Raw genomic sequence first — 23,801 nt, forward strand, 5'->3', positions numbered from 1 at the left:
GGTCCAGAGCCAGACCACTCTGCCTCACTGGCCAGAAAAGGTCTTTAAGGGCGGTGGGAAGTCAGTGAAGGGTTGAAGCAGGGGAGTGACCTGGTTAGATCTGCCGTTGTCAGAGATTATCCTGATGCTCCTTGAAGATCAGAGTGGATGGTGAGCAGCCTGGTTAGTTGGCTGTTGGTGTGACCCAGATGAGAGAAAATGGGGTTGGGATCAGGAGATGGAGGGGTGGGGAAGGATTGGAGAGAGTTTCAGAGGCAGAATTGGCGGGTCTAGGAGTGTGTGTGTGTGTGTGTGTGTGTGTGTGTGTGTGTGCGCGCGCTTGCAAACGCCGGCCATGCAAGAGAGAGAGAGGTGCCTGTAGGGGGAGGGAGAAGGAGGGGCCAAGGAGGAGAGCCAGGTTTGAGGCAGGAAGGTGGAGGGTGGGGGGAGTGAAGTAGAGCAGCCCCGGAAGGGCAGGGGAGGAAGCCAGGAGGGCGGGCAGGCCCCCAGGTGCGGCCGAGCTTTGGTTTCCTCAGGTGTAACCTGGGGTCCTTGGGGATACCGCACCCCAGGGGGAGTGTTTTGGGCCTGTTCCCCAGAACCACGGCTACAACAGGCTGTTTCTGTCTCTGTCTCAGGTGGCGTGTGTCACTCCTGGGGCTGGAACGAGCATGGCATGTGCGGGGACGGCACCGAAGCGGATGTCTGGGCCCCGAAGCCCGTGCCGGGCCTGCCTTCCTCCTTGGGACTCCATGTGGGCTGTGGGGCTGGCCACTCCCTGGCCCTTTGCCAGCTGCCAGCCCTCCCTGACCTGGGCCAGCACCCCAGGGTCACCAGTCCTTCCCCGGACGCCATCGAGGAAGCCAGATCTCAAGTAGCCATGGAGCAAGAAAGAAACCAGAAGGAAAGACACGCAGAAACTTCTCCCCAAGCCCAATCTGACAGGTTCAGAAATGGGGGGCTTGTGGCAGAGACCCTTGAATAAAGTGACCTTACCCACCTAACGTGTCCCTGGAGAATTGCTTTGTCAGGTTGCAGCAATCCTGAGAGGGATTCAGGAGGCACTGTAGGTGGGCCGACAAGACCAGAATGATGGGTGGCTGCCTGCCTGGTGTCTGGGCTCTAGAAACAGACATCATTTCTACCCAGTGCATGAGAGGTCTTTACCCAAGGACATAGGAAGCAGCAAGAAGTCTCCAGCCTGTCCCTAACTGGTAGGGACAGAAAGTTCAGCTCTGGGGTTTCATTCTCAGCATCCAGAGCATACAGTCTGCTGGTTCAAGGTACCCTGGTTTGATGTACCCTGATCCGGTGACTGAATCCTTGGACAGGATAGAGTTCTTCCCTTGGTGACTGGGACCGAGGGAGAGGGCTCTGGAGCGGGAGTGGAGGAAGTGTAGATGAGTAAGTGGAGGAAGAGACAAGACTTCTGGAAAGACCAGGCCAAAGAGACCCCTGGGCCAGACGAGGGAATCTTCAGAACCAATGAAACTCCCAAGGTCAGTGTCTTCCTCTGAGCCAGGCAGGACTCTGCAGCCAGTCTGTGTGACTGTAGTTGCCAAGCTGTATTTCTGGGTGAGGGACCAGGACCCTGTGGAGGGGGGGAACTTAAGGGAAAGCAGCATCAAGAGCCCTAACCCCTGAGCTCTGCCCCCCAGGCCCTTGGCTTCTGCAGGAAGAGGGCCTTCGGGTGAAATGGGGGCCAGGCCAGACCACAGGCCTCAGGCTTCCCTGGTGGCGGCTATGGCTCTGGGGGCCATGGCACCTTTCCCTCTGCTGTGACTGCCAGCAGGCCTTTGTCCAGAGGCCTCAGAAAGTGGCTTTCCCTGGGGGGCAGTATCACCAACCAGCCAGCCAGGGCTGTGGTGCATTGCACAGCGCCTCCTTCTGACTCAGAAGAGCATTTGAATCTGCGAATGCTAGGCTCCAAAGGCTTGAGAATATTACAAAGGCCCAGAACATCATGACTGGAGGACTGTAATCACCTTCTAGCCTAGTGGCCTCTAAACTGTATTCCAGACCCTAGCAGTCTCCTGAGACTGAGAGCAACCTCCTGACAGTGGCCACCGCGTGGGCTGTGGGTAAAGGAAAGCCACTACACAGAGGTCTGCCCCGCCCCCCCCCCTCCCCGCCTCAACCTTATTCACAGCAGCATCATTTTAACCTGGCTTCACATATGATTTCACTTGACAAGGGGTCCTTGAAAAAGTTTTAAAACCACTGCTCTTATCCAACATTTTTGTTGTTCATGTGGGAAAAGAGAGGCCCCAAAAGGGGAAGGGACCATCTTAAGGTCACACACCTCACTCCTGACCCAGGGTCCTAATCGAGAGGTGACCCATCCAGTACTTTGAGCCAGGAAAGGAGTACAGACAAGGGGTGGTCCTGAGATCAGCAGGGGGTTCGACTCAGGAGAGTGGGGATGAGGGCCACCCTGAGCTCCTCAGGCCTGCACCTAGAGACCACCCATGGCCAGTGGCTGACCTTGAACACCAGTGCCTAGAGTCTACATCACTGCGCTGGCCAGCAAAGCCTTTGGTCCTCCCACATCTCAGGACCAGTAGAGGCCAGTACAACCTCTAAGCACTTCCAGAGTGGAAGGAAGGGCTTGTCTGGACACTGAGCTGGTCTTGCCAAGGAGACCAAGCCTTCTGAGATGGAGTAATCGGATGGCCCAGAAATGACCCAAACTGGAGCAAGTCCACCATTACTGGCTGCCACCTGCTATCCTACAGGCTGAATGGTCTGCATCAGAGGCAGCCCCACATGGGTGAGTCCTCAGGCCGTACCTTCTAGACAGGGTTTCCATGCCTGAGGAACCCACATGCAGTCTGTCTTGCAGCACAGCCGTGTAGAGTTCTCCCTACCTGTTCTGGCACCTGCTGGAAGAGATCTGAACCCTGAAGCCTCTGCTGCTGAGCCCTCATGCTCCTGCCAAGGCTTCTTTGTGGGCACAAGATCGTGGGGCTCCTTCCCAGCCTGAGTCAGGGTAAGGTGGTGCACTGGCCCTAAGCCTCAGAACCTGAGCCAGACTCTTCTTAGAAGCCTGTGGAGCCCAGCTAATCCACTCATGCCAGAATGAATGGCTCTTGGCAGTAGACGACACCTCGGACCCTTCAGTCCCCTCTGGTGACAGCAGTGGACAGGCTTCTCCATGTCAGCTCACTGGCCGGATCAGAGCAGCACCGGAAAGCCCCAGGGCTTTCAGTGGGGTGAGAGGCTGTTGGCAGTGTCTCCCAGACTTTTGGGGTCCTCTGAACCCTATTGGTTATTCACAGACTTGTAGATGCCCAAGCCCTTCATTCCTACTAGGTCTCGAGCTCTTCATGAGCAAGGGACCAGGTCTTGGTTGATTCTGGAACCCTTCACCAAGGACGGGTCCTGGGACAGAGGACGTGCCCAATGGGTAATAATGAATGAGCTGGTCAGTACACACTTAGGGTTACCATAGGGTGGAGAGGCTGAACGCGTGAGCTCTAAGATGCCCTCACCCCCACCCACCCTCTGCTTTCATCTCTAACAAATGTTTGTTAACTATGCTGTGGATAGCCAATCATTTGACGGTGATTAGCTAATGAGCCATAGAAGCCAGCTTGAGAAAATGCCCACTGATCTCTAAGAATGATTTTTTTTCTGCTAGACTAAGCTGATTGGCCTTCCCCCTCCCCCCACCATGCTGCCCTATGAGAATGAGGGAAGGAAGAAAGAGAGGGGAGTGAGATCCCCTGTGTGCTCACAGGTCTGAGGTTCCTGGAATGACTGTTGAAGGGCAGCCACATACCAGGTTTTGGGGATGTTTACATCCTAACCTGCCACACAGGCTCCCTTCCCAGGCACTCCGGCTCCCCTTAACACCGCACCACCTTCAGTCCCAGTGGGTTATCAGGTCAAAATTTGATGAGGCTGTGCTTGAGAATGGTGAACCCAGGCCAGGGGCTCAGAGTAAAGCCCTCCACCTGCATCCACCACTTCTGAGTGAAGTGACTTAGTGATAAATAGAAATTGGAGGGTAGTGAGTCAGAAAGTGGAAAGGGGGTTCCAGGTCCTAAAGGGCAGTGTCCAAATTCCCCAGCGACCAGAGCACAGAGAGGTGAGAGTTGCGAGAGGAGATCCGGAGGGCCTTGCCAGCCAATTTAAGGAACTCTGGCTTCATTCTCAGGACAACAGGTGTTTAAGCGGGAAATTGAGGTAGTCAAATATGTGCATGGAAAGCTCAGAGCAGCAGGTAAATAGCCCTTCTGTCACACCCATGGCCTGAGGACCCTGGTATTCAGGACCAATAACTCCGGTGTTCCAATCAATTCCACCTCCAGGCCCAGGAAGTCCTCAATGAGGACTTGAGATGGCTTCACCTAAGCTCTGGAGTCAGACCTGGGTTAAAAACTTAGCTTCATCATTCATCAGCTGCGTGGCTTTGAACCAGTGACTTTATCTTTCTGTGCCTCTTCTCTTGCCTCTATAATGGGCATGTTGAGTTATTGTGGGTCCTCATCAGACAGCTTGTCTCGGGTGTCCTGCACATGACAGATGCTCAGTGTATGTTAATCCCTGTTCCCCATCAGCTCCCGTGTCCCTGAAAACCCCTATTCCAAATGGCCTCGTGCCAAGCCCCACCTGAGTCCACCAGAGGCACTTCTCCCAGGACGGACCCCAGGTCGAAGGAACTCTGGCCTCCCTGCAGCTGCTGACACCGCTTGGCTCTCTGTCCTGATGCTTATGAATGGCTGTTATTCAGGTGGAGTGGATTAGGCAGCTCTGTGGCAGCGTGACCCCTGGGTAGAGGTCTTGCTCACTGCTGCACTCATCACTCCCTATTCATTGGTGGCTGGACTGCACAGGGAGCTGAGAAGTTGAGGTAAGTGCTCAGAGGGGATGAGAAACTGTTGGGTGAGAACTCGACACCCACCTTCGGACTTCTACCCACCATATGACTGTTGACTTGGCCATACTGGCAGGGATCGAGGGAATGGAAATCCGGGAGGAACTGACCTCCACTTGTGTGTGGTCCTGGTCAGAGGCCCCTGATCTGGGCCTCAATTTCTCATCTGTAAAGTGTTCAGAGGTGGCCTGCCATGACCATTAGGGACTTTACCACCTGAGATTCTCTAATGATTCTCTAAGAATTGGAACTCCGATCCCCACCCTACCCCTGACCAAAACCAAATGAAATACCCAAGCAAATCAAGACCAAGTGAGCAAATCAAGACTCTAGGAGAGGCCTGCACCCCTTCCAAGATGCCACCAGGCTGAATGAGGGGTATGTGATGGGGTGGCTGCCGGACAGTGCCCAGCAAGGGTACAGCTGGGTGGGGCACTCAGACCCATCAGACCCCTGCCTCTGGCTCCATCAGATTCAAGAATGGCCCTAGGAGGGAGGTGACCATGGTCTACATGAAGGGCAGTGGCAGGGGCAGGGGTTAGGAACTCCACATAACTAGATTCAAGGGTCATGAATACGGCAGGATCCATAGAGACGTTTCCATGTTGGTGAATCCCCAGAGGATGGGCCCGTCTTAGGTCAAGGCCTTTTTTGTTGATTCCTCCTGAGGGCTGCCTCCCCCCACACCCAACCAACAGGATCTGGGGAGGGGCAGGGTGGGGTGGTCAGAGCGGTCCTGGCTTTCTCCCAGTGAGAGGACAGCCTGCACCTTGGATGGGTCCCTGAGACCAGAGGAGCCAGGGCTCCGGCTCAGCCCAGCCCAGCCCAGCCGCAGAAGGCCCGACCAGGGGCCCAGAACCGAGTTGTGACACTGCTGGAGGCAATAAAAACCCAAATTCATGCTTTATGTCCAAAGTCAGCTTTTTATTATCGAGGGCCAGGGCCCAGGGAGGGGAGGGTGCTGAACTAAAGCAGCATTGCTCTCTTTCCAGGAATGTTGCGAGCTGCAGTGAGAGCTTGAGATGTTGCATTTTTTTTTTCAACTCAAGCATGTGTTTTTCAAAAATATCATCCTTCCCCACCCCCCACCCCACCACTAATTTTAGAATCAGACCAAAGCCAAGCTACTGTCCTCTGTTTCTGTTGGGAAAATACTATATTTATTCGAGATGCAGAACTGCGTCTCTGCAAACCTCCGATTGCTTCAGGAAAACAAATCTGCTTTAGACTATACAGAAACCATGATACAAAATTTATTTCATGCTAGAATCGCTTTGCATAACATTGGGCATGCAGTTTTTTTGTTTTTTGTTTGTTTTTTTGTTAAACTCTGAAGTACTAAATTGCATACAATGCCGGGTTGTGCCTTGATAAAGGTGGAGGAGGACTGGCCTTCCCACAGTCCTGATCTTTTTTGGTGCTCTGAAAGAACACTTGAAAAATCCATACGGTGTTGATTATCTACTATGAACAATTTGTTATGAGAGTTGGTCACACTGAATCTACACACTGCTAAGATGATCGAATCAACCTAGACTAGCCGCTGTCAGGGATCTTGGGGAGACGTCCGCTGGGTCGCAAGCATGCCAAACAGAGGGAAGAAGGCGGCAGTGCATTTCCACAATTCTACTTGGAGCAAAGTTTTCAGTTTCCACGTGAGAGATGAACTATGAAGGTGAGGTCAATATGACCAACGACTGACCGACTGCCCTTTTGGGAACCTTTACTCTCGAATCTCCGAATTTCCGTGTACAAAAGGGAAGCAATCCATTACTCATCCCCACTCCTGCCCCCACCCTGCTCATTCCCTTCCCCTCCCAAAAAAACCGTACAGGTTTCTACCGAACGCCTTTACAGTTTGGCTCCAACAACATGTATAAAAAGAAAGAGCTTTGAAAGAAAATAGAGGACTCTTGCTTGTTTTTCTTCATGTTGTCATGGTTTAGGGTAATCATACAGTTGTTGGGGGGTGGGTTCGTGGGTTTGGATTGCTGGGTTTTCTGTTGAACTTCATGCAAGTCATGCTAAGGAACCCCTCCATCCCACCCCCTCCCCGAATAAATTAAAAGTTGTTGTTGTTGTTGTTGTTTTTAAAAAAAAAAAAAGGAAAAGAAGGAAAAGAAATCCTCTACGGTCGGTTACCATTTGGCCGTAGAAAAGCTACGTCCGTCCTAGTACAAGGCCTGGGCCACTCGGACTCGTCCGGCAAACCTGCATGGCGTGAATTTACTCTGTCCGAGGGCGAGGAGGGGCTGCAGGTCCACCCAGATGCTTAATAGCCACCAGTGTCCTGGGCCAAGTCGCCTGGTCAAGTCACTCTCACAGCCTCTGTCGGCATATACTTAGCAATGACAGGGCTTTCTTTGCAAAGATCTGTATGTAAAGAATACAATTAACACTTGAGCTTCTCTTCTTGGCTTTCCCATCCCGCTTGGTACTTAGTTTTTAAGGAAGGAGGAGGAAAGACCGAACAGCCGCATGCAGAGGCAGGCAGGATCTTCTCCAGTTGGCTTGGTTCTCCCATGCAGTGAGCCAGCCCAGCACGCCTCTTTCTCTCCCTCCTGGGGGAATGGGTTGAGCCCCTAACTGTTCTCTACCCCGCACACAGCTCATGGCCTGGCATTATCCTGAGAAAAGCAAGTCCTCAGCGGCTGTCATGACTCCATGAGAGCGGGACCAGGTGGATGTGGGTGGGGGCTCCCCACCCTCAGTGCCTCTGGGGGACTGCGGAGTGGGTACCACCTGCAGACAGTGGTTGCCATCGGACTCCTTGCTCCCTACGGGCTGCTTCTGTCCCACACACCCTGGGCTTCCGGAAGCCCCGTCAAGAAACTCTCCTATCTGCTCTTTCAGGCCATACAGACTGATCTAACATTCAAGATGAGGGAGACAGGCAGCCCCATGAGACCTTACCAGCAGAGCACAGCCATGGGGAAAGTGCCTTCCTCTCCCATCCCCTGGGCTTGCCCCTGATCCTGGTTTTCTAGAGCCTCCACTTGGGAGAAAGCCGATTGTGAAGGGGAGCTTCAGGCCTATCCATGGAAGGTGCTGAGGATGGGGCAGGCAGCCCCCAGGCCAGCAGCCCCCCTTCCATGCAGCACCATGCGGAGCGTGGTATGCCGCACTGGGGTCCATGGGCCCTCCAGGCAGGGCAAGGAAGCAGAGGCCAGCCTGGATCAGGAGAGCACACCAAGCACCAGAAGGACTTCCCCGTCTCCATGTGGGCTGCCTCTCCCCTTCTGGGTTTGCCCTTTATTTTGAATTCTCTATTTTCTCCTCGCATATTATTGAACCATTTCAAATACTGGAGCAGTTGTGAATGGCCACCAGCTATACCAACTGTTGCTCTAAAAAGCCAACTCTCTAGCCCAACCCGTTCACCCCAGTCAGCATGCAACCATCCTGTGTGAGCCTGTGAGCCGCTCCCCAACATGCATGAGCCGCCCAGCCAGCCCGCTGTGCTGAGTATGGCTTCCTCCACCTTCCAGGCCCTGCCCAGTGTCCGGAGCCTGGATCCCTAGGGTGCGCTGAGCCCCCGCCCCAAACCTCTCCCCAGTCCATGCTCAAGCTCTTTTGGAAGCCTTGTCCCCAGGAGGTCGGTTTATAAGACAAGGGTCTGATCCAACCCTGACCACCACGGAGCTCCGCCTTCACCAACCACAAGGGGGCGCTGACCACACCTGGGGCCGCTAAATGGGTGTTCGGAGCGGAAGGGGCTGCACAGAGCCGTACGTAACCACCTCCTCTTGGCTAGTTTCCTATCTGCCACTGGCAGTGTCCTGACTGGCACATACCTTACCTATGCAAGGACGCTGACCTCACTGCCAAGCCTTTAAGCTATCTCTCTCTCGTCATGACTGCCCCCCACCCCAACTGGTCTATGGATTCTCTTTAGAGAATGCCTCTTCCAGAACATGGATTTTGGGTGGCTAGGCCCACAAGGTCCCAGCCAGCCCATGCCTACCCTGTTGGTCTCCCCAGCCAAGAGACAGGGGAGATCACTTTGCCTTTGGGGTCTGACCTGCCATCTGCCAGAGTAGCCTGGGGGAAGTCGAGAACCTTCCCACATCTCTGGGTACCCCTCTGCCTTGGGGGAACATAGTCGGCCAGCCTGTCCTCAAGTCCCCTCCTACCCCCGAGCTCAATTCCAACCCACAGCTGCGTGGACCTCAGGTTCTCTCTGCCAGTCTGCCGTCCCACTTGGGGAGGGTGGGACTCAGACCTCCGGGGGCCGACCCTGGGGCTCTTCCTGCTCCTTGCCCCCCTCAGTGTGCCTGCCTGCCCCTCAGCACCCCTCACCCGCCGCCCCACCCACCCCTGTGCAGGAGCTCGAGGCAGGCCTGCTGACGCAGAGCACCCCGGCCTCCTCTACATACCCTTTCTCACTCCTCCACCAGGTGGGCACGCGTACTCCCCAGTTGATAAGAGGAAGCAGGGTCCGTATCTCTCGCGGGTGCCCGAGCGCGTAAAAGGCAGGCCCTCATCGGGAGTGAGGGCCTGGTCTATGTGGGGGCAGTCTTCGTTCGCCAGCGCGGCCTTCGCCACCTCCCCATTCAGTTTGGAATCTTCAAACATATAAGCAGAAGCTATTGAGACACTGAAAACTGTTTAGTGCAGGGGGAGGGGGACAGGCCAGAGTGGGACATCAGCAAAGGGCAGCCCATGACTGAGGACGGAAAAGTGAGCCGGAGAGGCACAAGGCTGGAGGTTCCCAGCTCGTTCGGGCAGCCTTTGGGCTGCCCACAGTGCTGGGGAGGAGGGTTCCTGGGTTTGCTCAAAGTTTGCAAAAAGATGAGTTGGTGATGGGCCCAGCAAGCGCGGTGCTGAGGGGCCAGGCCCAACGTCCAAGGCGGGGCCGATGAGACAGGATGGTGTGGATGCGATCATGGGTAGAGGGCCAGACACAGAGCTCAGGGAGAAGACAGACAGACACGCAGAAACACTCCTGTCCAGAGTGGCAGCCTGTTTTGATCCCTCCGCTGCTGACCAGAGCCCGGCTGCCCCCTCCACATCCAGCTGTCTGCTCAGGCATCCCTGGGCCCCGCCCGAACCCCAAGGTCAACTCCACTCCAGGCCCTTGGGATCCTCTCTGGTCATTTGCTTTACGCTGTCCCCCACCACACCCTATCTGATCACTCTATTCCACCCCCATATGGACCTAATCCGATCACTCTCTATGCTCCATCACCCATACAGACTAGGCCTGGTCACGCAGCCTCCTGGTCCCCCATGCAGCTGACCACTCGATCAGCTCCCTCTCCGTACAGACTTAAGCTGGTCACTCAGTCCACTCCGATCACCACCCAGACCACGCCAGGGTCTTCCACCTCACTCTGCCTCAAGCAGGCCTCGTCAGCTTGCACAGGCGCAACAAGAATGCAGGCATGAGGCAGTGACAGCAGCCAAGGTCTGGGAGGGGCTCCCATTCCTCCGTCTCCTCTCGGCAGCGTCCCCCGCAAAGCAGAGCAAATGGATGTGTAAAGACAACAGCGGCTGATGGACTCGGGTGGGGAAGACGAGTCTTGGCCTCTGCGGTAGCCTGAGAAGGAACCTGGGAAGAAGTGTGGGGGCACATTTGGTGAGGGCGCAGCTCTGGCCAGAGCAGGGCGCTCCCCCAAATCCAAGAGCAGCATCGTGGATGCCTCTGGAGCTGGCAGAGAGGGCTCTGTCGGCCTCTGTCCCCACCCATCACTCTTGGGGACCCCTCCCCGGCTTTCTGCCCTCCAAGCAGACTCTTCCTGGTTAGGGTGGCACCGACTCAGTCCCCAAGGTGGGCCCTGGTGGTGGTAGTGGTGGTTTAGTTGCTAAGTCGTGTCCGACTCTTGTGACTGCATGGACTGTGTAGCCTACCAGGCTCCTCTGTCCATGGGATTTTCCAGGCAAGAATACTGGAGCGGGTTGCCATTTCCTTCTCCAGGGGATCTTCTCAACCCAAGAATCAAACCCGTGTCTCCTGCATTGCAGGCAGATTCTTCACCGACTGAGTTACGAGGGAAGCCTGCGGTTTCCTCAAAGACTTCCTCCAGGGTGAGAGCCTCAAGGGAAGACAGGCCCAACATGGGTGTGAGCACAGGGGGAGGCCCTCTGAAAGGCTAAAGAGGGGCAAAAAGCTGGAGAGAGTCTCCACTCGGTTTGACCCTCCTCCGTGACCCTGTTCACATCATGTAACTACACGCAGAAGTGATCCTTCTCCGTGTGCACACACTCGGCGTGCCCGCGGGCGGGACCACCACCCGTGTACACATCATGTCACTACAAAGAGGCAGTCAGTCAAAAGAGAAATGGACCAATCAGGTTTATTCGTAAAGCAAATCCAAAAAAAAAAAATCCCATCATAATTTTGGAACTTAAAAAAAAAGTCTGTCGTACAAGATGGCAAAGCATTTCATGTACAGTGTGTTTCTTGACAAATCCCAGGGGCTTCAGTCCCCAATTCACTCTGAACCAGAAAGGCCAGTTACCAGGGTAACTCGGATACCACGTGACTGGGGTTGGGGCCTCTCTGGGGAACTGGGCACGGCCTAACACTGGGGGTGTGTCTGAGGGCACACAGGTGCTCACACAGACCAGCCTGGCCCTGCCTCCCAGTCTGGCTGGCCCTCCCAATGGTCTCTGGGGAGAGGGGAATGAAGTTCAAGGGAGGAGGCAGTGGATAGGGGGACGGAAGTTGGAGCCCATAGTACCCTGTGCACATTTTCTTCTAGGGGAAAACAGCAAGTCCTACCAGGCAGCACCTCCATCTGGGGGAGAGCCAGAACTTGCGATCTCTCCACTGGCCATCGCCTGCCAGCAGAGGTATCTACCGCCTGCAGGGCTCACCCAGGGTTGGGTAGCCAAGCCTGAGACCCTCCATGTGACTCTGCCCCCAGTGCCGTGCCCCTGCGGCAGCCAGCTCCCACAGCCTTTAGAGGACCTGAAGTTGAGGCTGGTTTCCCTGCAGGGGTCGGGCCAGGGGGCAGCTGAGGGGGCTGCCTGGGTGGGTGTGAGCCAGACCCCCTTCCCTTCTCAGAGCCTGCTTCTTCTCCCAAACACGTCCTCTGAGAAGAGGCCGAGCCTGGGTGGGAGTGTTTGGGTCCTGCTCTTTGAAGGAGCCAGCCTCCCTGGGCTGTGGGCTTCTCTGCGATGTGGGGTGCTCTCAGAAACTGGGAACCATACTCTCCCTCCCCAACTCCAGAGGAGGGCTGGAAAAGAGACTGGCCAAGAAGTGGCCAGCTCACCAAACCTGGGGAACTCATGAAAAAAGCCAGAGGCGCCAGCTCACCCAAGAATGCCCCCTCATACCCTGACCTTGTCCTTTAGATGAGATGGTCACCAGGTCCCTCAGTTCCCACCTGCTCCCCAGAAGGCTGGGAGCCCTGCCCTCCCTGGCCCAGGGCCCCTTGGCCCCCACTAGACCCGAGGGCCTGCGATGATGAAATGGCAGCATGGGCAGCATCTCACAAAGATGGTTTCCAGGCTTTGAAATGGGCTGAGAGAGATGAGTGTCCGCGAGAGGGTCATTTTTTTTTAAACTTTGGAGCAAGGAGAACCCGATGTCCGGCCCTGAGCCAGCAGGCTGGCTTGTGTGCCCTGGTCTCCAGGCACCACCAAGGTACTTACTGTTCACACCAGCAGCGGGCGCCGGGGGCGCACGCAGGGCTAGGGTGGGGCAGGTGGGGTGGCTGGGAATGTCCTTGGGTTTAGTCCCCCAGAGGGGGGCTGCCCAGCTGGGGGCTCAGGGTAAAAGCCCCAGGTTAACTGGGGACGGTCTGTGAGAGACACGAGCTGAATACAATCACAAGAACCGGCACAAGTCATGCAACAGAACGAGGAGAGAGAGAGAGAAACATGATTAGTGGAGAGAGAGAAAGAGAGAGCATGTGAACAACACAGAAAAGAACACCCAGTCCTGGCCTCAGGGCCCCTTATTTCTCCGCTTCTTCCCCCTAAGCCACCTGGGGGCCTCGCTGACCCCACTCAGGGCCCCCCGCTGCCCACCCTGGCCCTGCATCTGAGCAGAAACTTGGTTAGCCCCTGCAGAGGGGCCCTGCCCACACCCTGCCTGGTCACCCCTGTCCCAATCCCGCCACCTCCCCTGCCCCGGGGGGTACACCACTTCCCACACCCACTGCAGCCAGCAGGCGAGACGTGGAGGGCCGGGGCAGGGGGCGCTTTGAACTCAGCTGCTCAGGGCAGACCCTGGAGGCTGCAGGGGCAGCTCTGTCCCAGCTCGGGGCAGACCCAGACAGGGGTGCTTTTCAGGACCTCGCTGCTGCCCTAGGTGCTGATGGACAGGAAGGGGGAGGTTTGGCCACCACCCGTCCCCTGTGCCAGCCCCCTGCTCACCTATGGTGGGACCCCACAGCCCCAGACGCAGCACCACAGAGGAGCAGCCCACATCACAGGAGCAGAGATGGACGAGACATACGTGAATGCACATGGCAGGACAGAGGGAGCACTCTGAACTGCCCAGAGCAGGGGGTCTGGGCCCCCGACTGCAGGTCGGGGAGGGACCCCCTTTCTGCGAGAGAAGCAGCTTCTCCTGGACTATCAACCCCAGTCCCTGACCATGGGGGTGCCATCCTGGCATCCTCCCATGAGACCCTACAACCCCTGCCGGGACAAACCCCCCAAACACTGGGGCCACGTCAGCCTTGGTACCGAGGATACCAGACACTCAACCTGAGGCTGCAGGAGAGACCAAGAAGGGGAGGGGAGAGGAGGGGAGGGTGTTGCCGGCATGACTGGGACGGCTTGCCTAAGTCCCAGGAATCTGACCCTGGGCAGGGAGTGCCCTCAGAGCCCAGCATGTTGCACTTTGCCCCAACCCAGGTTCTAAAGGTAGAAATGGAGAACCCCAGGTCTCACTGGGCCAACTGACTGTCCTTGGGGTGGAGAAAGGTTGTCAAGGTTTTGGGGACTGCATCTCAGCTCTCAGTTCCTGCAGGGTCCAGCCTCCCATCACATTTGCCTTCCTCAGTTCTGGCCTCCCCCGCACTCACTCACCAACACACCCCAACCCCATGCCCCTCAAGGAGCATAGCTGTAAGCAGAAAAGGAGGCCAACAGAAAGAGACTCGGGGATGCAGAGATAGGGAGACACCCCCTAAGGATCACACACTTATCCTCATCACTTGGGTGATAATTTCGTTCTCACACACCAGCTTTCAGAGGGAGGAGGGTTCTGGTGAGGGACCAGGCTCAGAGCAGGTCTGGGATGTCAAGACAGCACCCCTAGGAGCAATAAGAACTTGGGAAAGGGGAGGAGGCAGAGTGTGGGGGACGGGAGGGAGTGAGGCATCTGGGCCGCAGAGAGAAGGGCTCCAAGTACCTGGCTTAAGCCAGGGCAGTCTGGATCCCTGAGACCTGGGGCCAGGGCTGTCGTGGTGGTAGGGTGCAGGGGCTCTGGGAGGAGGGCACAGGCTTTCCGGGAAGAGGGCCTGTGTCCTGGGGCTAGCTGGTGTACATATCAGAACACACATCTGCACTGTGTGTGCGCGCATGCATGTGTACACGTGTGTGTGCGTGTGTGTGTGCGTGTGTGCATGTGTGTGTGTGCGTGCACACGTGCCCTCAGCACATGGAGAGTGCTGGCACTGTGTGGGACTGAAGGGTTTGTGCCCGACTGGAGTGAATCACTGGGGAGGATGGGACAGGGGGCCAAGGAGTGCTACGGTGATGCCACTCAGGCTCAACTCTTCCTGCTGAGGCCTGTAGTGAAGCTAGGGGCAAGGCCCACCCAGACCCTTGCCCAGAGCCCCAGGAATTTTCCTCGCTGTGACAGTGCTCCTGAGGTTGAACAGGAGGGCAAGATGATCCAAAGCAGAGAGGTGGGGCAGGGGCTTTCCACGGCCCATGCCTGGCTGGCTAAGCAGAAGCCATGCATTGGCTGAGGAGTCCAGCCCCACCCCAGGCCCTCCCATTCCAGCCTCTGAGACCCCTGTCCTGCTCCTGGCCCAGCCCAGAACACTAGCCACATTCCTCTCAGGTGTCTACAGGGATCCCAGGGAGTGGGAAGGGGTATGGGACCAGGTGAAGGGGCTAGAAAGACCTCAGACAGAGACGTGGACTTTGGGGGTACCACTCTGGGCAGAATAGCTATGGGATGAAGCCGGATGAGGAGGAGGATGGGGTGGTGGGCCAGAGAGTGGGGCATCAGGGAAGAAAGAATCAGTCAGCCACTGGGGAGGCCATTCAAACCAGGGGACAACTTGCTCCTCTAGGGCTGAGGGAGCCTGCAGCCCCTACCTCCTGCCCTGGGCACAGGGGTATCTTCTGCAGACTACACACTACCTGTCACCCACTCAGCCCTCCCTCGCCCCGGCACTCCTTCTGAGCTCAGCGTTGCCATGCTGTTCTGGGCCATTCATTCCCTTCAACTCCCTGTGTCCACAGAATAAGTCGATGGTATTCCATGGGTAGAGGTAGACTATGGGCTTTTTATCTTCGGACCAGAGCCCCATGATCAACTTTATGTGCTGTGTGCAGGTTCTCATAAAACTGAGATAGTCCCATAACGAGCCACTAGCCATGGAATATGAGAATATATCCCACGGTGACTAGTATTGTTTCATGGCCCCCCTCCCCCCTCCCTGACCCCCACTGAATTCACGGGAAAGTGGGCGTACACTGGTTGGGATGTCGTGTATTGCTGCTGCAGTCCCTACCGCCGGAAACAGGGAACACTCTCAGTGGGAGGTTGTTGCTGGTCTGAAGCGCTTTCATCTAAGCTGCCCGGGTGGTGGCCCCCTCTAGTCCTTCGCTCACCAGCCGCTTCCATCAGAAAGAAGGCCACCGGAAACTCCCACTGGACCATCAACCCAAACAGACAACGTGAAAGCTAGAGTCACTCCAACAGGTTCCTAAAGATAAACGCTAAACTCTAGAGTGGTGGTAGAAGATGAGCTGGTTCCGCATGCTGTGGGGTGAGTAAGCTTGTTACGGAGGGCAAGAGGCGTCTCCGAGGACGCGCCTGGAGCTAGGCAGCCGGCATCGGAGCAGGAATGCTACTCAGCTATGGAGACAGGCTCTGCTGGGGGGTGAGAATCCTTGCTGCTGTCTCTGCAGGGACCTCCTGCCAGAGCCCAGGCACCATCCGTGCCATGTGCACTGCCCGAAGGGAGCCATGTAAAGACCAAATGGGCAGCTGTCTGGCATTTCCCAATCACACCCACCCCACCCCGCCGTGACTCTGGGTCAGTGGCCTGAGTCAGCGACTCATGCCCAACTCCTGCCCATCGAGCAGCGGAGCCCCTGGGCTCCTGCTAAGAGAGTCCTCAGCAACCTCGCGGGCCGTGGCATCTCTTCAGAACCCCACGAGACCAGTGTGTCAACCTCCTTACCGGGGGCCACCAGTGAGGTTCTAGCAGGCTCTCGCCTCGTGAATTTGGCTGCCCAGCATCTCCCTGGGCCCCCAGACGCCACACCTCGAGACTGAGCGTGGGGTCCAGAGTCACCCACGGAACTAAGGAAGCAGTCTGACTGAATCTGGAGTCATCGCTACAGGGGGCAGAGGTGAAAGGTCAGATCGACATGCCTCTAAGCGGTTTCCTACCTGCTCTGTTAATTTCTAAAATCTCTTCCTGGGCCAGCGGGCATGTGTCACTCTGAGTACTGTGATGTGGAGAGTTTACGACAGATTTACAATAATTGGGAGATCCCAGCTGCGGTGGCCGCGGAATATGCTTCTTTTTTTTCTTTGGTAGTTTCTGCTTAGCCATGGCTAAGGAGTAATACATCCCAAAATTGTTCACGATGACGGGCACGGGCATGGCGATGGTCAGCACGCCCGCCAGCGCACACAGTGCTCCCACCAGCATGCCGGACCACGTCTGCGGGTACATGTCTCCGTAGCCCAGCGTCGTCATGGTGACCACAGCCCACCAGAAGCCGATGGGGATGTTCTTAAAGTGGGTGTGCTCACTGGCGCTGGGGTCATTGGGCTGAGCCCCTATCCTCTCAGCATAGTAGATCATGGTGGCGAAGATCAGGACGCCCAGAGCCAGGAAGATGATGAGCAGTAAGAACTCATTGGTGCTGGCTCGTAGAGTGTGGCCCAAGACCCGGAGCCCCACGAAGTGGCGGGTCAGCTTGAAGATGCGCAGGATACGCACGAAGCGGACGACGCGCAGGAAGCCCAGCACATCCTTGGCAGCCTTAGAGGACAGGCCGCTCAGCCCTACCTCCAGGTAGAAGGGGAGGATGGCCACAAAGTCGATGATGTTGAGCGAGTTCTTGATGAACTCCACCTTGTTGGGGCAGAAGACCACTCGCATGAGGAACTCGAAGGTGAACCAGACCACGCAGACGCCCTCGATGTAGGTGAGGAAGGCCTCCGTCTCCGCCTCCCGGTAGTAGCGCACTTGCGTGCCGTTCCGCACGTTCTCGATCTCCGTCTTGTTCACGATGGGGTTGAAGCGCTCGTGGGTCTCCAGGCAGAAGGTAGTGATGGAGACCAGGATGAAGAACAGGGAGGCAAAGGCCACATACTGTGGAGGAGAAACACACAGTGTCAGAGGGGAGGCCCTACCCCCGAAGCAGAGAGACTGGGTACCTCTGGGCCAGGTCCAGTCTGGGGCCAGGCTGGGCAAGATGCCTGCAGGACGCCCCTTCTGACATGGGCCAGGCAGGCAGGCTACCCTTCCCTCTTCAGAGCGTGGAGTATGGGCTTAAGAGACCTGAAGGGTTAAGAGGCTGTGGCGGAGATTTCGCTGTCTTGACAAATGCCTTTCCTTTCTTCCTGGATGAGTGGCTAGACCATAATTTCCCAGCCTGCCCTCCAGGCTGGGCGGGGTCATATGACTGGTCTCAGGCCAGTGCACAAAAGGGTGTGCGTGAAGGCCCACCCTGGCTCACAAAACCTTCCTGCTCAACCTTTCATGCCCTCTCTCTTTCCCTGATTGCCAGTCAAATGCTGAAGCCCAAGGAAGCCAGCAAGGCCACCATAAGAAAGTAGCTGGGTCCCTGGAAAGACACCTACTAAATACACGGGTGGGAAATGAACTTCTCCTTTGTTGAGACGTTGCACTCTAGATGTGATTTATTAAAGCTTTTAGTACCCCACCCCACCACTGATAAAAGTGACCTAGGTGGCTGAGGCTGAGGTTGCAAAGAAAGGAGGGTAGGGAAGCTATGGTGGAGCCAGGCCCCACAAAGACAACATTTCCCACCTTTCTTCCATCCCTAGGCTAGGCTGTTCACTCTCTTTTTCATGGATCTGTACCTCATGCAGGCAGTCTCTTCATATTCTATCCTATGATGAACTGCAAAAGATGTATCTTCCCCAAGGCCTCACACAGCTCCTTTACCCACTCCTCTCTATTGTCCCAGGAACTCACATCGTGTATTGGAAGTGAGTTACCCATCCTGGAGATACAGAAATAAAGACTAAATAGTCATTTGTCAGAGATACTAGGTTGAAGATTCAGGCATAAGGAGAATGGGACCAGGGGTCCTCAAATGCACCATAAACCATAGAGGTGGCTTTGCTCCTGCTGCGGCCGGCTGGCCCCAGGGGAAGTGGGTGGGTGGGAGGAAGGAAGAAGCTGCTGGGGAACTGAGGTTTTCCAAACATACGTGGGTGCCTGGTCCTTTGAGATCCCCCACCCGGGTGAGAAGGAAATGGCCAGGATAACCCAGTCTGTCCAGAATGGCCTGCTCTGGACCTGCCCCCTGAGAGAGGTTCAGGAGACCTTGTGGTTTGGTTCGGTCACTCTCATCCCCACCTGATGACCCACTGGGCTTCTCCAGCCACAAGCAAACATGGGTACCCTAGGAAAGAAAATCAAGCAGCTGTCAGAGTTTCAAACCTTCCCTCTCAGACTGAATTCCAGACGAGGGCTCTTCTTACAGCCTCCAGTGTGGGATCATGGAACTTTAACACTGCCCTTGGTAGATGAACCCTGGCCAGGGGATTCTTCCCCAGGAACCCAGCCTTCATGTTCCTGCTGCTTCCCTCCCCTCTGGACTCCCCTCCTCCCAGCCTGTCAAGACAGACCATGAACGGCGTAAGGCCATCTCCCTGGAGGCGGTTCTGGGCTACAGACTAGAATGGGTAGCAAGTTCATTCTCCAGAGCTGCCTTCACAGAAAACTTCAAGGAGTGCCAAGGCGCCACTCTTTATCTGCCACAAGAGGCAGCGTGCTGCTTCTAGTAATTTCTTTGGTTTGTATTGACGTAGCTCCCCACTCGGTGGTGACCCTGTCTGGGTCGACCGTGGCCATCCTGACACCCAACCTAGCACAGATCTAGAAATGAAGAGCTGTGTGGACCTTCAAAGACACATTCCAGGTTGACAGAAAGGGAGAGGAGAGGGGAAGGGACAAAGTCAGCATTTTAGAATACCAGAGTAAGAGCAGCCTTCAGAGATGATCTGGCCCAAGACACTGCATGCTATAAATGGGAAGTCTGGGGCACAGAAACAGGAAATGATCTACCCAGGCCACTCATCATGGCATGCTGGCTCCTGCTGGCTTTAGAGAGTCATGCAATTTTAAAAAACTCGATACTTGACTACTATCCAGTGTGACCCCTCTGCCTTCTTCCTTCCATCCATCCTCCCTTCTTCCCTTTCTTTGTTTCTTCCTTTCTTTATCCCTTTCACCCACTCATCCTTCCTTCTACCCTCTCTCCCTCCTTTTTATCCACATATTCATTTATCCTTCTTTTCTCCCTTCTTCTATCCCTTCCTTTGCTCCTCCTCCCTTCTCTCCCTCTTTTCCATCTGACATGCATTTATTCATTCGTCTCTTCCTTCTCTCTTTTTCCTTCCTCCCTCCCTTCCTTCCTTCCACCTACCCATCTATCTACCTGTCCATCCATCCACCCATCCATACTTTTTTCCTTCCATTCCTCACCGAGCGCCAGGCTATGCCCAGCACAGAGCGCAATAAGACCTCAGCCCTGCCCCCAGGGAGCCCCCTGCACAGCTGAAGATAAAGGACACACACAGAGACAAGTAAAATGCAGTGGGTTGAAAAGGTGAGCCCCCATCAGCCCTGTGAAGTACATGGGGTTTGGACAAGATGGGGGCAGTGCGGGGACTTAAGCCAGGTTTTTCGACTCTGGAAATAGCACTTAAAGGGTCCAGATAGTGCTGACCTGGGACACCACAGGGGCAGGCCAGGAAAGCAAACTGGAAGCCACTGGAAGAGGTCACCAACTCTGATCCAGGTTCATCCAGCTCCAGCACTTTTTCCTTTAGCAGTTGTCAAAGCTCTTGGAGCCAGGAACACTTCCCCAAATGCTGGGTATTTGGCCTCAGATTCCCTCTGAAGGGCCCCATCTTAGAGCTTGGAATTCACAGCCCAGACTCCCAGGGCCAGGTCATGTTCCTGCCCTGGTCTTTTTGAGAGAGGAGAGGAACATGGACACTGTGAGTTTCTAAACGATGCCAAGAGGCTGGGCCTGCTGCACCTCTGGGCTCCTGATCCTGGCCAGTGGTGGAAGGCAGGAGGCGCTGTCTCTCCTCTCTGCTCCATCAGCCATGGCATCCCCTTCTTAAATCGTCCCACAGCTGTCCTCCTTTGTCCCCTCCATGCACATGGGACTCTCTCTCAATGGGGTCACTGCCATAAAGGCCAGCATACGGTAGGCTTCAATCTCAGCCACGAGTACAGCATCCACCCAGTTATCAGAGGGGGCAACCACCGGAATCCCAGCTCTCTGCTTGGCCATCTGGCCACAGAGAAAAGCCCTGACTTCTCAGCCTAGCCTGTGAGGCTCCCTGTGCCCTGACCGCATTGACTTCCCAGGGACCTCTCCCTGCAAGCACCCAACATTCTTGCCACATGCAACCCTCTGCCATTTCTGACCTTCCGTCTCGGTGTCTCTGCACCTGCTGCCCTTTCCTCCAGGGTGTTCCTGCTGATCTCCACGTGGAAACACCCATCTACCCATCAGTGCCCCACTAAGTAGCCCTTCTCCTGGGACACCTCTCCCGGGGAGACTTCTTCTTGGCCCTGAGGCCCTTAGGAGGCAGCAAATGAAGTCCCCCCACCCAACCGCCCAAGGAGCCTCTAAATTTCCCCCAGGGAGGCAGCAAGGCTGTCTCCAACTTGTGCTCATTAGTGCTTGGGGAGCCTCATAGGAACAGCCCAGAGAGGGCACTGATGTCCCTGGGGGCTTCTCACTTCCTCCCAGGTGCCCTCAAAGGCCCTCAGAGCTCTACACCCATTGGCTCTTCTTGAACAACAGGTCTTGACAGGAAAACTGAGGCCCAGGAAGCAATCAGGTCTTCTGAAATTAGGATAGACAAATCCTGGGTTCTCAGGGATCAATGGCCATCCCTTTCAGATTCTTTCCTCTCTGGGCCTCAGTGACCAAGGAGTGGGGGTGCTGGGGTGGGCAGCAGCGATCAGCCTTAGAGTCAGATACTAGCTGGGGAGGTGGAAGTCAGGCTTCCTAGGCTCTGCTGCTGGCACCTAGTCCCTTATCACAGGCAGGGCCCCAGCAACATCTGGGTCCAAGTGGGCCCTTCGGATCACTGTGGAGAAAAGCGCCCCAGCTTGCTCAGACTGCCACAATCTCCTAAGCCTAGCGACTAGCAAGTCAGCCCAGTGCATCAAAGCCAAAGCAAGAGCCCATGGCCAAGCAAGTTCCTAGTGCCCTCCCGCCCATCCTCGGGGAAGCTGAGCCACGAAGGAGAGAGGAGAAGCTGTCTAAGCTAAAGGCCTGGGGCTTCCCTGGTGGTCTAGCCATTAAGAATCTGCCTGCCAATGCAGGGACGCAGGTTTGATCCCTGGTTGGGGAAGGTCCCACATGCCGTGGCAACTGAGACTGTTCACCACAGCTACGGAGCCTGTGCTCTAGAGCCCATGAGCTGCAACTGCCGAAGCCCACATGCCCCACAGCCTGTGCTCTGCAATAAGAAGGGCCGCTGTAAGGAGAAGCCCAAGCGAAGAAGAGCAGCCCCAACTCGCCACAACTGGAGAAAGCCCGTGCACAGTAACAAAGACCCAGTACATCCATTAAAAAAAAAAAAGAAGAAGCTAAAAGGCCTACTGTGCACCTTTAACCTTCCCACAGAGCTGGTGAGACAGGTGGTTGTACCTTATTGTGTCAAGAAGGAAACAGAGAGGTTCAGGGACTAAACCAAGGTTTAAGGCTAGTGATGAAGCTGAGGCTTGGACCCAAGTTGATCCGGCTCCACTGTCTAAGCTCTGTCCACCACCAGAGATGCCAAAGCTTTGGGGGCTAAAAACACAGCTCTGTGCACTAGGGAGCCGGCTCTGATGGGGTCCGGATGGCTCAGTCTTGGAGCTTGACACCCATAGCTCGGACTCCCTGAGGTCAGGTTATGTCTGTCCCCAGTGAGAGAGAGAACCAGCATACCTGAATCCACAGGCTGGAGCCCAGAATGCCTGAAATGGTCTTGGGCCTCGGTGCCCAGTGCTCGCTAGTGCCTGGGGCGGGGAGGCTGCCCCATCTTGCTCGGGGAATCAATGCCGACAGCAGCCTCAGATGGCCCAGCCTGCATCTCTATCTGGCCCACCGTGTTCTGGCAGACCCAGAGAGGGCAGGCTGAGAGACGACCACAACTTGTTCAGGGAGCTCAGCCAGAGGGACAGGGTGGATGCACAAGGATGGGGAGTTCCCAGAATCAGCTGACCCCTGGCAGAGAGGGAACCTCTGCCCGGCAGGCCCAGGCAGTGAGCCTTAGGAGCTGTCCCTGCGGCACCCTGGGCTGGCACACAGAGTCCAAGCTATGGGTGTCAAGCTCCAAGATCGAGTCATCCAGACACAGTTAAGGCCAGCTCCCTTGTGCACAGAGCTGTGTTTTTAGCCCCCCAAGCTGGCTGGAATATAGGAGCTGCCGTCAAGGGCTGGGCACCTGAGGACGGTCACCCCCAGACACACACTGCTGCCCAGAGTAGGCACCTGACCCATTACCTAAGCACACACCTGTGACGAGTGACCACACAAACTACAGCCCAGGGTCCTGACCACACACACACAGAAAACACAGGGCAGACGGATTGTACTGGAACACGTCACTGCCCGTCGGGCACGAGCACGCAGGCGCTGTGCCGTGAGGCACACACCCACACAGCCCCCACACTCCCTCCGCGTATACACTCAGAGCACACGGATGGTCACCACACAGCGTGCCTCCCACAAACACCCCGAACGCCGGGCGTCGCTGCACAGCTGGCCCCTCCTCTGCCCGCCTCACCCCCGCTGGGTGTGACTGACTCAAAGTCTGACTCTCCCACAGGATGGCAGTCCCAGCCCGCCTCAGCCTCCCCAGCCTTCCCTGATGCCCTCAGCCTGCCTCCCTGCCCAGACTCCTGATTTCCTATCCCTAGACCTGCCTGTCACCCACCAATTCCTGATTTCCTGCCATTTGCCAGACCCTATCCTTTCTCCCCAGCCCTCTCCAGCAGCAGTAGCTATATGCCCCCACATCGAGGACCCAGACCAGCTGGAAGGCTGACCCTCCTGAGCGTCTAGTCTAACAGGCGGCCACAAAGGGAGCTTTGCCTGGCAGCCCAGGGCCAGCCGTCACCCAGTCTGGCCGCACCTCAGAGGTTACTCTGAGAAATTTCAAGACAGTGCAGGCAATATTGCCTGATAAGGCAGCATAAACCCAAACTGGTAGTTCTGGCTTTTCTTCTTTCTTTTTTTCAGAATCACAAACTGTGAGAGACCCACCAATTGTGTTCTAGAAAGAGGTAGCCATGGCAACAGAGAGAGGCATCCTGTTTCTATGGTAACCAGGGTGGTGAGACTGTTGGCTGTAAAGTCAGACAAACCTACTAACGATCTGTTGACTTAAGAAGATGTTTTATAAATCACCAAGTTATTTTTATCGTAACCCCACCCCTAAAACTATAAATCAGAAAGGCAATTTACTATCTATTAAAATGACCAAGATGTGCTGTGACTTTCATTATAAATTATTTATATCACAGTCATCTTTAGAAAATTGTGCTTGTCTTTCAGAACTGTTCAGGGGTTCACCGTG

General features: G+C 55.7%; 2 protein-coding genes across 4 annotated transcripts in view; one reads left to right on the forward strand and one right to left on the reverse strand.

The window, feature by feature from the left end:
• SERGEF (secretion regulating guanine nucleotide exchange factor) overlaps positions 1 to 983 on the forward strand; it is a 256,384-nt gene extending 255,401 nt beyond the window's left edge. For all 3 annotated transcript variants that reach the window (XR_011445941.1, XM_069554240.1, XM_070289324.1), the window contains one exon: positions 618 to 983. Coding sequence is in view for 1 of the 3 variants with exons in the window: in XM_069554240.1 (XP_069410341.1) it covers positions 618 to 964 (347 nt within the window). In the remaining 2 variants the exon portion in view is untranslated. The remainder of the gene's footprint in view (positions 1 to 617) is intronic.
• Positions 984 to 5,761: 4,778 nt separating this feature from the next.
• The window catches only part of KCNC1 (potassium voltage-gated channel subfamily C member 1), a 45,114-nt gene continuing 27,074 nt past the window's right edge, over positions 5,762 to 23,801 (reverse strand). Inside the window, exons 2-4 of the mRNA XM_069554251.1 lie at positions 16,392 to 17,325; positions 9,235 to 9,423; positions 5,762 to 7,231 (exon numbers count right to left, since the gene is read on the reverse strand). Of these exons, the coding sequence (XP_069410352.1) occupies positions 7,167 to 7,231; positions 9,235 to 9,423; positions 16,392 to 17,325 (1,188 nt within the window). The 3' untranslated portion in view covers positions 5,762 to 7,166. The remainder of the gene's footprint in view (positions 7,232 to 9,234; positions 9,424 to 16,391; positions 17,326 to 23,801) is intronic.

The sequence above is a fragment of the Ovis canadensis genome, chromosome 15, assembly GCF_042477335.2.
Source record: "Ovis canadensis isolate MfBH-ARS-UI-01 breed Bighorn chromosome 15, ARS-UI_OviCan_v2, whole genome shotgun sequence".
In the NCBI taxonomy this organism is placed as follows: Eukaryota; Metazoa; Chordata; class Mammalia; order Artiodactyla; family Bovidae; genus Ovis; species Ovis canadensis.